Source organism: Perognathus longimembris, chromosome 23 (genome assembly GCF_023159225.1).
Source record: "Perognathus longimembris pacificus isolate PPM17 chromosome 23, ASM2315922v1, whole genome shotgun sequence".
NCBI classification, from domain to species: Eukaryota; Metazoa; Chordata; class Mammalia; order Rodentia; family Heteromyidae; genus Perognathus; species Perognathus longimembris.
In genome coordinates this window covers 2,896,405-2,909,035 of record NC_063183.1, presented here as the reverse complement: position 1 = coordinate 2,909,035, position 12,631 = coordinate 2,896,405, and the positions used below count along the sequence as shown (strand labels likewise).

At 54.1% G+C, this 12,631-nt stretch overlaps 1 protein-coding gene across 1 annotated transcript in view; it reads left to right on the top strand.

Annotated features, from left to right (window-relative positions):
- Positions 1-12,535, top strand: part of Cog7 (component of oligomeric golgi complex 7) — a 49,085-nt gene extending 36,550 nt beyond the window's left edge. The window contains exons 12-17 of the mRNA XM_048333034.1: positions 1,499-1,685; positions 3,947-4,087; positions 7,932-8,015; positions 8,410-8,524; positions 9,919-10,062; positions 12,025-12,535. Coding sequence (XP_048188991.1) covers positions 1,499-1,685; positions 3,947-4,087; positions 7,932-8,015; positions 8,410-8,524; positions 9,919-10,062; positions 12,025-12,191 — 838 coding nt within the window. The 3' untranslated portion in view covers positions 12,192-12,535. The remainder of the gene's footprint in view (positions 1-1,498; positions 1,686-3,946; positions 4,088-7,931; positions 8,016-8,409; positions 8,525-9,918; positions 10,063-12,024) is intronic.
- The last annotated feature ends 96 nt before the right edge of the window (positions 12,536-12,631 follow it).

Sequence of the window (12,631 nt, the reverse complement as noted above, 5' to 3'; positions counted from 1 at the left end):
AGGATCATGGAACTACACCCAGCCTCTTCCATTAAGATGGAGTCTTGACTTTCCTGCTCGGCTGGCCTAGAACCACAATCCTCCCAATCTCAGCTTCCCAAGTAGCTGGGATTATAGGTGTGACCACCCATACCTGGCTTCACAAATAGCTGTTGAGTGCCTGCCCTGTGCCAGGCGCTTTGCTAGGCACCAGGACTTCAGCGATGAAGATCCCTCTGTGTGTTGTGTCATGTGAGAGAACTGAGGAAACGTGGCACATGCATGGCCCCATGGGGGCACCTGGACCAGAGGGGCATCGGGACTGGGGATATGAGGGGCAGGTGTTGACGGAGGAACTCGATGACCAGACCTTGGCAGAGAAGCGGGACCTCCCTGGCACACATGGGTGGAGAGAGCTTGGCAAATAGATCTGCGTGCGAGGTGCACAGCTCTGGGAAGCCTTGGGGCTGGGGTGCAGTTGGATGAGTGCCATGAAAGCCAGAGGTAAACTAACTGTGATGGCAAAGTGGTGGGGGGCTGGGCTGGGCACAGCCCCGACGGTCCTGAGACTGCCTGTGGTGGCACCCTTTTCTTGTAACACTGTCCTCACAGTGCAGAGGCTGGATGGCAAGGGAGGATATGGGAAGCCAGAGCACTTTCAACAGCAGGGTGCACATGCTCACAGGATTGAGGCCCTGGTCCCCAGCAGTCCAGGGGAGAGGTCTCGCACGCACAGCCCCACCAGGTGGTCTTCTAAGTAGAAAGCACTCAAGCCACAAAAGTCAACTTAGTTCTGTCTTTTGTTTTGTTGTCAGTTGTTGGCTTGAACTCAGGGCCTGGCCACTGTCCCTGAGCTTTGTGATCAAGGCTAGTGTTCTGCCACTTGAACCACATCTCCACTCCAAGCTTTTTAAAAAGAATTTTATTGTCAAGGTGATGTACAGAGGAGTTACAGGTACATACATAAGGTAGTGAATACATTTCTTGTCAAACTTATTACTCCTCCCTTTTTTTTCCCCAGCAGTTTATTGGAAATAAGAGTCTCACAGACTTTCCTGCCCAAGCTGGTTTGGAGTTGTGATCCTCAGATCTCAGCCTCCTGAGTAACTAGGATTACAGGTGTGAGCCACCAGTGCCTGGCACAAAAGTCAACTTAGCAATGCCATGGAACACCAGTGCCATGCAGGGCAGCGAGTCACTGTTGTTCTCGGGGCAGTGGTCTGCAGGTGGCTGACGCTGGCACTGGACAGTTCCAGCTAGTGTGGCTTAGGTAGCAAAAAGTCTACAAAGCAAGCTCATAGTGATAGGCATGGTGACAGAGCTTCCCCAGAGCTGGCTGGCTGTCACATTGGGAAGATGGAATCTCTGGAGGCAGGAGTATTCAGGAGTAAATACCCAGCCCTCTTCTGCATGGTGATGGGTGTCTTCGCCCTGCTTCCTGGGAAGAGAGGAGCACTCAGTGCAGACAGCTCCGGAGTGCAGACAGCACCGGGCACAATGGCCTTGGCTTGCGTTTCAGGATTTTGGCCACCGCTGGGAAGTATCTGTCTGACTCCTACAGCCCTCGGAGCCTTGCTGGCCTTCAGGAGGGCATCCTGGCAGACAAGAAGAGCCCGGCCAGGAACCCGTGGCAGGAGTATAACTACCTCCAGAAAGACAGCCCCGCTGAGTATGCCAGCTTGATGGAGATGCTTTATACTCTCAAGGTATGGTTTGTAGGCTTTCTGGCTTGGCCGAGGCCTGGCCTGCTGCCACTTGTCTCCTTTATGTTGAGGTGTTAAGTAGCTAATCAATTAAACTACACTGAAACCCACTGAGATAGAGCTGTTGGAATTGGATGGTTGGGTCTTTGTTTCCTGTTTCTCACCCCCTCTTTTTTCTTTTTGTGGTAATCTTGGGGCTTGAACTCACAGCCTGGGCACTACCTCTGAACTTTTTTTTTTTTTTTGCTCAAGACAAGCACTCTACCACTTGAACCACAGCTCCACTTCCGGTTTGTGGGTGGCTAATTAGATAACAGTCTCACAGACTTTCTTGTCCAAGCTGCCTTTGAACTTCGATCCTCACATCTTAGACTCTTGAGTAGCTAAGATTACAGACCTGAGCCACCAGTGTCCAGCCCTCCCGCTGGGCTTTTGAGACAAGGCCTCTGGTGCAGCCTAGGCTGGCCTGGAGTTGGCAAATCCTCCCAAGTGCTGGGATTACAGGTGTACCCCATTACACCTTGTGTGGGTGATCAAAAGTGGATTGGAGGATGTGGCATTAGACCTCATGGCCTTGCTGAATTGGCTCTGAAATTTAAAATGTCCATGAAACAAGGGACAGTGTACTTTACTGAATGGTAAAGGGGGCCCATGTGTATAGGCTGCAGGTAGACTGACTCTGAAAAAGAGGACCCCGAATCCGACGCCGGTGTCTCGCCTGTAATTGTATCTACTGAGGAGGCTGAGAACTGAGGATGAAAGTTTGAAGCCAGCCAAGGCAGGAAAGTGTGAGATTCTTATCTCCAATTAAGCACCAAAAAGCCAGAAGTGGAGCTGCAGCCCAGGAAGTAGAATGTTCATCTTGAAACAGAAAAGCTCAGGGACAGGGCCTAGGCCCTGAGTTCAAGCCCCAGGACTTCCACAAAAACAACTAATAAAGGGCCCCCAAGTGAGCGGTTGGAGGTGTTGCTCCTCCTCCAGGGGAGTAGTTGTGGGGTGCCAGAACCCCACGGGGAAACATGAGCCCCCTTCTTCGTCTTAGCAGCCTTAGTTGGTCTACCACACAGCTGCCCTTGGCTTTGAGCCTTGGGCACACTGGGTGCAAAGGCCAGAGGACCTCCCATTCACTGGAGAGTTAAGCAGCTCCCCGGGCATGGCCCAGGATTGTAACAGGGTTATAACAGGTGTCGTTCCACTGCTTGCCCCCCAGCCCCCTTTATTGGAGATGCAATCTATAATTCACTGACCAGCTTTGAGCTTGGGGGTGTGTGTGAACTGTGCACCGGGCCACGTGTGAGGCCCTGGTGTGCCCTCCCAGGTCGCCCACCAACCGGTTGGATTTGAGCTTTCCCAACATACTTCTTGGAGCTGTTCTATAAACTTATTCATCCATGCTTTTGAGATTAAGCTTGGGCAACTGTTTATCTTTATTGCCAATCTGATGTATGTCTGTGGTAATCAGTTCCTTTGTGCTGGTGAGTATAGGGGCACATTTTCCATCTCTGCATTTTCCCAGGCTGTGGGAAGGGACTCCCACAGCTTCTGTATGCTCTGGCTTTCAGCCAGATAGGGTTGACCTGACTCCTTGGGAGCCACACTTGTCCATGTGTGATGCTTCTGACCTCTTCCCTCCCCTCGGTCCTTGAGGGGCGACTGCAGGCTGCTTCTCCAAAGTGCCAATCTCAAGTTCATACTAGAGTCAGATGGATCAGAATCACATGGAAAAGTGAATTGAATATAATGAGCTAGGTACCAGTGGCTCACACCTGTAATCCTAGCTACTCAAGGAGACTGAGATTTGAGGACCATGGCTCAAAGCCAGCCTAGGCAGGAAAGCTTGAGAGACTCTTATCTCCAATGAACCACCAGAAAACCGAAGTGGTGCTGTGGCTCAAAGTGGTAGACCGCTAGTCTTGAGTGGAAAAGCTCAGGGATAGTGCCCAAATCCTGAGTTCAAGTCCCATGACCAACCAAAAAAAAAAAAAAAAAAGAAAAGAAAATAACAAGTCACAAGTCCAGGGTTCCAGCCCTTATGGAATCTGGTCTGGCTGGAGCTCCTGGGTCTCCTGGGTCTTCCCCTCAGCTTGCTCTCCTGGAGATGGAAGTGGGGGGTGGGGGGTGTAGGGGGGGTTGGGGAGGGAGAGTAAGACAGGGGAGGGGGGTTCACAGCCAGCTCCAGATCTGTTCTCTTCTGTTCTCAGCCGACAAGCTGAGAATCTGATTGGATCCGAGGCCTCATGTCTGCCTGTGTTTTCTCGTTGAAGGAGAAAGGCTGCAGTAATCACACCCCACTGGCCTCCTGTCGGGCAGCACTGACCCGGCTTAACCAGCAAGCCCACCAGTTGGCCTTTGATTCTGTCTTCCTGCGCATCAAACAGCAGCTGCTGCTCGTTTCCAAGATGGACGTGAGTCCCCTGCGTCTACAGTCCATTCTGCCAGGCCTGCAGAGTCTCAGGGTCAGGGGGTCCTAGGTCCTCAGGTCCCTGTCCTGTCAGCTCCCAGCTCAGCACAGCTATGTCACTTGGAAGTGTCTGGACTGTGAATGATGCTTGGCTCACATCCACCACTTGCAGAACATGACTTGCTTTGGAGGAGTCAGGGAGCTCAGTGCCAGAGGGAGCCAAGAGGGAGGTCATGTCGGCACAGCTCTGGGTACCCGGAAAGAGAATCGGCTTCGAAATCTTAATCTGGAGAGCTCCTATCTGACTGCATCCTGTGGGATTGCGTGGGGGTGGGGGAGTCGTTGTGGTTTTCTGTGTGTGTGTGTGTGTGTGAGTGTGTGAGACAGACAGACAGTATCTTGGGGCTAGAACTTGGGGCTTGGGTGGGCACTGTCCCTGAGCTTTTGTGCTTAAGGCTAATGCTCTACTACTTGAACCAGAGAGAGAGAGAGACAGACAGACAGACAGACAGACAGACAGTAAGTATCCTGGGGCTAGAACTTGGGGCTTGGGTGGGCACTGTCCCTGAGCTTTTGTGCTCAAGGCTAGTGCTCTACTACTTGAACCACAACTTCACTTCAGCTTTTTTGTGTTTAGTTAGAGATAAGCGTCACAACTTTCCCACCCAGTCTTGCTTGTACCTGTGGTCCTTAGAGCTCAGCCTCCTGTGTAGCTGGGATTACAGGCGTGAGCCACTGGTGCCTGTGTAGTTGGGATTACAGGCGTGAGCCACTGGTGCCTAGCAGGCAGTCCTGACTTCTGTACAGACCTCCTCATGCACACGAGGACTGAGCAGGCATCCACACGCAGGTCCACAGGAAGAGGTGGGGTTATTTTTATAAATTTTCATTTGTTGTGCTGGTCCTGAGGCTTGAACTCAGGACCTGGGCCTGCCTCTTAGCTTTTTCACTCAAGGCTGGTACTCTATACCCCTTAAGTCAGAACTCCACTTCCAGAAACTTTTTGCTGGTTAATTGGGGATATGAGTCTGTAGACTGTCCTGCCCAAGCGGGCTTTGAACCTCAGTCCACAGACCTCAGCCCCCTGAGTAGCTAGGATTACAGGTGTGAGCTTCCAGCCCCAGCACGTGTGCTATTTTTTTTTTAAATGTGTACACTATCAACACATTTGAATGTAACTAGGAAGAAAAAAGAAACAAAATGAAACCAAAGGAGTTGTTAAGCTAGAAATCATGTTTCTTCCTTGTGAGAGCTGTTCTCTCCCTGGAGCTCTCTGCCAGGTTGAGAAAGTTCCTGAGAACTCCTGAGCTTACTCATCAGTAACTCCAGAGTTAGGACTCTGCCTTGCGCTGCTCTTGTCCCTCCCTGGCCTCCAGGTCAGGCTCTGGCCTCCTGACCGGGGAGCTCATTCCTCCCGACTTGGCCTCCGCCTGGGGCTCGTGGTGCTGGGGTGGCATCTTCTCACGGAGGCCTCCCCGTAGTGCCAGGCTGTGCAGCTTTGGAGATTAGAGTCCGCTAGAGCCAGCCCCCAGCACCCAATCTAAAGGCAAACACCAGGCCTGAAGGATTTGGAAATTAAACCCTGGTCATTAGATGTTTGTTTCTAGTGTTTGCTGGTAAATTCTATTGCTCTTTTGTATTCTAAGACTATAAGCTAACACTGTATTTGATTTCAGAATAGATCATTGACATTTACCTATAGTGCCTGATGACAGATGACTAGAATAAGCTCCTGTGAAGGGCGGTTTACATAAATCGTGGACAATGAAGAAATAATCACCTCATGTCCCCATTGTCCTTTTCAAGTGCCCCTCTCCTGCCTGCTTCCCAGGGCTTGCCCTGTCCCCAGCTTCTTTTCCCCGCTGCTGCTTCCCTGCCGCCCCTGTGCCCGGCCTCCTTCTTGCCTGCTCTCCCTGCCCCTCCCTCCCCCCCCACCCCGTCCTTTCCTGGGTCTCACTGCAGCACCCAGTCCCAAGGGGACAACTGTGGCACTGGTCTTCGCTGCCCATACCAGTCCTCCCCCCTCTGCTGTGCCCCCACAGTCCTGCCATGCCTCTCCTGGCCAGCCCCACCCGCCCTGCCCCGTCTTCCTGTTCCTCCTTTGCTGTGTTTCCACCTGCTTCCACTGCCACTGCCCATCCATGTCCTCCTTTCCCTGAGCTCCCCTCTGCACTCTCCTGGCTCCCTACATACTCAGAGTTGCCAGCTGTGCTGGTCCTGGGACTTGAACTCAAGGCCAATGGTGCTGTCCTTGAGTGTTTATACTCAAGGCTGGTGCCCTACCACCACTTGAGCTCTAGTTCCACTTCTGGCTGTTTGACAGACTTTCCTGCCAGGCTGGCTCCAAATCGCCATGCTCAGATCTCAGCCTCCTAAGTGACAAGAATTGCTGGCGTGGGTCACTGGGCCCGGTCTCTTCCAGCCTTACTTCTGCCTGCACAGCCTGCATCCCTTTGCCAAGCCCTTCTCTAATCACCCTGAGTATTACTGTAAAAAAGCTTGCACCTGATGCAGAACTCTCACAGCCTCTTGTGTGTATGCACATGCGTGCACACACTTGCACATATGTGCACAGGACAAGAAGAAAGGAGGGAGAGGTGAGGATGTGGGCTGGGATGGTTGGCGTGCCCGGGGTCCTTGTTTCTCAGGGAGCAGTGAGACCCAGAACCAAGCCTCCGTCTCTCTTGTCGGGTCAGCGAAGCATCGCAGGGAACACTGTGTCATGAGGTTCTCCTGAGTGGGCCACGGGCCTTCACGCAGGGCTGGAGATGGGAGCTGGGGAAAGCAAGGGCGTTTGGAATGCAGGAGGATTCTCAAGTGAGATCAAGGAGTCCAGCAAACAAGGGTGAGGGTGAGGGTGGGGAGGGGAAGGCCTCATCTCCAGCAGAGGTGGCGTTGGTGCTGGAGTGTGGGGAGGCCCAGGGGCGGAAGTCCTCCTTCCATTCCCGGAATGCTACTTAAGGGATCAGGCAGCTAGATGGGGCGTCGGGTGGCGGCTGAGGGCAGCCCCAGGGCGACCTTGTGAGTCACTGCTGGAGGCTGGCCAGCTGGGGCCTTTTTGTCCTGGTTGGCCTTGGGGCCCAGGCCGGAGCAGAGGTGTCCTGAGGGTTTACCTGGGAGCTTCGGTGGTGACTTCAGAGTCGTTCTCACCGCCCATGTCCAGAGCCACAGGCTGGCACCAGGTCCACGGATGGCACGTGCTCACGCAAGCAGGGGCAGCTGTTGGGTTCAGAGCTCCTGTTCTCTGAACCATTTGAGAGATGAGTCCAGAAGGCAGGGGGACGTCAGAACAGACTGGCTTTGGTGGATGGGGTAGGCTCATCCTGGGCCTCCCTACCAAGACAAGGGGCTGCCTGTGGTCTCTGAGGAGGAAATCCCTCACCTCTCGGTGCTGAAGGCCAGCGTTAGTGGACTCCCCACACCGGCAGCTCTTCTGCCTGATGACCCCACCACATCAATTCAGACCTGACTCTCATTTGACCCTTTTAGCCAGACGGCCAAAGTGGATGGGTGCCCTCTGGTAGTTGGGCTGGAAGAGAGAATGAACGATTCCCTGGGCACCAGTGGCTCACACCTCTAATTGTCATTACTCAAGGATTGTGGTTTGAAGCCAGCTTAGGCAGGAAAGTCTGTGAGACTTTTAAAGAGAATAAGTGATGACTCTCGCTGCGATAGGCTGTCAGGCTTTGGAGAGTAGATGTTCTTCTGGACAGCAGTCCCCAAGGCCAAACACGGACCACAGGCATCCTGCAAGAAGGGCCATGCCTCACTGTTTGTGTACGTTTATGTGCCATCTTGGGGTTCTGCCAGGTTGTGTGGTTGACGCCTTCCTCTCCCTCCCTCCCTAGAGCTGGAACACAGCTGGCATTGGAGAAACGCTAACCGATGAGCTGCCCGCCTTCAGCCTCACTCCCCTGGAGTACATCAGCAATGTAAGAGCCCATGGGCGCTTCTCCACCATGGCTCTCTCATCTTTTCATTCAGTCTCTTCTAAGTAAACTAGGTGTGTTATTATTTTTCATCACAGACAGAATGCAGGATTTCAGGAAGCTTGCATGGTTACCTCACTTTCTCTAGTTAGGACCCACTTCCTAAAGTTTTAAAGAACATCCCAAGTAGTACTGACCTGGTCCGTAGCGTGGACCAGTGTATCCCTGGATCTGCCATGTGGCACAAGGCCCCAGGGGATTTCACACTGTCCTCGTAACCAGCACCACACTCCAATGCTCACCCACGTCTACGGATGTCATCTTTGACATGAGTGAACTGCCTAGCTCGCGTCTGTGGGGCCCAGGCATTAGGCTAAAAGTCTTTCTTTGGTTTCAGATTGGGCAGTACATCATGTCTCTGCCCCTAAATCTCGAGCCCTTTGTCACCCAAGAGGACTCTGCCTTGGAGCTGGCCTTGCATGCTGGGAAACTCCCATTTCCTCCTGAGCAAGGTGAGCCTGCCTCATGTCACTGGGTGTAGACACTGGGTGTAGACAGGGACTGGGAAGAAGCCAGTGGTCCCCAGCTGGGCGGCAGAAGCCAAAGCAACCAGGGCTCCAGACTAGGTGATGGCTGGTGGTCACGCTGTGAGCTCTCAGGGTGAGGGTCCTGCTCAGCACTCCCCTGTCTGATCCCTGACAGGTAGTCTTCCCACCACGAGCAATGGTTGTGTGAGTTAGGCAGCCTGGCAGCTTCGTGTTCTGGCTGTCACCTCTGCTCGGAGCTTGCCTCTCACCCCTCAGGACTCCCGAATCTACACAGGCAAGGAAGATATGCCACGATACGTTCTTCCTCTTCTTGCACAGGGGCCACATACTTGCTGATCTCAAAGCATCTTAATATCCAATGTCAGGCAGTGTAGGCCTTCCCTGTAAGGTGAGCAGAGGAAGAAGCACTTAGAACATGAGAGATGGAGCAGCTCGCTGGGGATACAGCTCAGTGGCAGGGTGCTCAACAGCCATTGCAAAGGCCAGGGCTCCATCCCCATTGAGTGGCCTGTTACAGTTACCACACAGAAGATCAGTGGCTCATGCCTGTCATCCCAGGTACCCAGGAGGCTGAGATCTGAGGATCAAGGTTCAGAGCCAGCCTGGGCAGGAAAGGCTGTGAGACTCATCTCCAGTAAACTACCAAAAAGCCAGAAGTGAAGCTGTGGCTCAAGTGGAAGAGTCCCTTGAGTGGAAAAGCTTAGGGATAGCACCCAAGCCCTGAGTTCAAGCCCCACTACTGACACTGCCCAAAAAAATTAGATGCAGTCAAATTCAAGTCAAAAGGTGGTAAGTGGAACCTGTGATTCACTTATGTTGGTAAGATGACCCCAAAGAGAGCCCTCTTTTTGCTCAAGGCTAGTGCTCTGCCACTTTGAGCCACAGCGCCACTTCTGGTTTTCTGGTGGCTCATTGGAGATGTGTCTCTCAGACCTTTCCTGTGCAGGCTGGTTTTGAACTGCAACCCTCAGATCTCAGCCTCCTGAGTAGCTACGATGACAGGGGTGAGCCACTGGCGCCCGGCTTACTAATACATTTTTAAGGGCTAGAGTGTACAATTTAGATTTACAGTGTGAAGACATAAGCTATGTCTCCTGCATAGCCGTTCTCCCCCCTTCTGGTTTGGGGGTGCCCTTCTAGCTCCTCTGCATCCCTGTCCTTCTCTGCAGAAGCCCTTGGCCTGTGCACTAAAGCAGTTCCTCTGTTCCTCCTTGCCTTGTCCCGCAGCCTCACTGCCCTCTTGCTCGTGTCTTTCCCTCCACACCCTGCTCCATGGTGGGCTCGTGCCCAGCACTCCTGCAATCAGGTCACCAGAGCAGGGGCTTCTGGGGTCTTCAGCAGTTTTCTGTCCCTTCTAGGAGATGAGCTGCCTGAGCTGGACAACATGGCTGACCATTGGCTGGGCTCCATCGCCAGAGCCACGATGCAGACCTACTGCGATGTGGTCCTCCAGATCCCCGAGCTGACTCCACACGCCACCAAGCAGCTGGCCACCGACATTGGTGGGTGCCCAGGCTGGGGGGGTGGGGGCGCTGCCATTCCACCTGCCAACCCACCCTGTCCATCACTGTGGCCTCCAGGAACCTAACCAAGTCTTCTCTTAACTTCAACCCCAAAATTTCACCATGATTCTGATTTTAAAAATGTAGAGGCTGGGCACTGGTGGCTCACCTGTAATCCTAGCTACTTAGGAGGCTGAGATCTGAGGATCAGGGGTCAGGCTCAGTCTTTCCAGGCAGGAAAGTCTGTGGGATTACCATCCCCAATTGACTGAGATAAAGGCGAAAGTGGAGCTGTGGCTCAAGTAGAGCACTAGCCAAGAGGAAAAAGCTAAAGGCCAGGCCAGGCCCTGAGTTCAAGCCCCAGTACCAGCACGAAAACAACAAAATGCAGATTCCTCAGCCCAAACCCAAGGGTGACTTTAAGAAGTTGGTTGTGGTTTGTGCAGGGCATGGGGTGCTGATAGGCTGATCCCCATCATCCCATGCAAGGAAGTGAGGTGGGTCATCCTCTTGCATAATGATGAGGCCCCATAGCTGGGGTTTCTCTATAGTCCCCACCAGAAAGTGGGCCTGCCCAGGTCGGCCTGCGGGTGGGCTCGGGGGTCTCTGCTGGCATCTGTGTTGACTTGCCCCTTCTGCCCCAGGCAGCTCTAGGGCTGCTAAGGGATCAGCTCCCCAGTGGCCAGGGCTCCCCAGGGCTGCATCCCTTCCCTGGGAGCAGCAAGTTTGGGGGTGCTGTATTAGGAGAGATTAGGAAGTCCATGTGGGGAGATGCAGAGTGCCCAAGGTGTCAGTTGTCCTCGTGCTCTGCCCCTCAGCACAGATTGAGCACCTGCTGTGTGTCAGGGCTACTTCTGGGAGGATTAGATGCTGCCTTTGTTTGTTTTGGTGAGTTGTGGGGCTTGAACTGAGGGCCTGGGCACTGTCCCTGAGCTTTTTCGCTCAAGGCTAGCACTCCACCACTGTGAGCCACAGCTCCACTTCTGGTTTTGAGTGGTTCATTGGAGATAAGAGTCTTGTGGGGACTTTGCTGCCTTGCTGACTTTGAACCACGATTCTGAGATCTCAGCCTCCTGAGTAGCCACCTGATGCTTCCTTTTCTGACTGAGCTCCACTGTGAGGGGCAGGACCTGGCTGAGGAGGCCAGGCTGAAGGGGGCTCTGGCAGGAGAGACAGTGGAGGTGCGAGGGCTGTGGCAGCGCGCACCTCCTTGCAGACAGACACTGCAGCAAAGCAGCATCAGCAACACAACCACCGCTGATGTGTAGCGCAGCCATCCCCGTGGGTCGAGCCTGAGCTGCGTCTCCTAAAGGCCCAGTGAGGGGTGAGAGACAGGCCCAGGCAGCTGTGAGAGTAAGCGGGGACCAGGGGCATTGCAGGGGCTCTGAGTGATGAGCCCACCCGAGGAGGAGGAAGGTGAGGTGTCCTGAGCCTGATACCCCATCAGCACACCAGCGCCACTGTGCCCTTCCTCCATGTGAAGACACCGGTCCCTCTGCCCAGCCCCACAGTGCCTTGACAGGGGAGGCAGAGGCTGGAGGGCATCCCTGGCTGTCCCCCAACCCCCCTGCCACCCCATGCCTCTCCAGGTGGTTGTGTTTTGGACCACAGAGCTTGGGAGTCCTGGATCATACGTGCTCACAATGTCTGATCTGTGGGTGGACCCAGAAATCTGTACCAATCAGCTGGAGCCCCAGGAGCCATGTGGGAGGGAGGCTGAGTTCTAGCCGGCCTCCACCTCACACCGTCCTTGCCACAAAGCCCCCGTGTTCCTTGCCCCTTTGGCATCTGGGGGGAGTATGGGGGTGCCGGTACAGGAGTGGGAGGTGAGGGTTAGGAATTCCTCACTCAGGTGAGGCCACAGGGTGCAGGGGCAGCCTTTGGGGATTCGAGAGCTCTCCCCACGTTCCCTGGCGGGAGGCCTTCCATCCTGCATGCTGCTGACGCTCTGCCTCCCCACAGACTATCTGATGAACGTGATGGACGCCCTGGGCCTGCAGCCCTCGCGCACCCTGCAGAACATTGGGGCCCTGCTGAAAGCCCGGCCCGAGGACTACAGGCAAGTGAGCAAAGGCCTGCCACGCCGCCTGGCCACCACGGTGGCCACCATGAGGGGAGTGAGCTTCTGAGCCCAGACCTCCCACAGAAGAGGTCAGGGATGGTGTCTGCAGCCACATCAGACGGCCGGGACACCTGCCGGCCACGGGGAGGGTTGGCTCTGAAATGACTTGGCTGTTTTGTATACTGAAGAAAGGGTTGTCAGCTGGGCGAGGCAGGACACTCCTGTAATCCCAGCACTCTGGAGGCAGAGGCAGGAGTCCAGGACAGCCTGGGCTGCATGGCCAGACCATCTCCAGAAAACATTATACAAATGAGAGAAGTATATTATTTATTAGAACTTGCCAGATGATTTTGTAAAGAATGATCTTAAACATGAATTAAACACTGAAATGATCAGCTGCTTTCTTCCTGAGTCTCGTAGTGAGCATTTGTTGCCTGCTGCATACCGTGGCAGGCCGCGTGGGGGGCCTGCGGGGAGATGTGGAGGGAGGAGAAGCAGGGGAGCCAG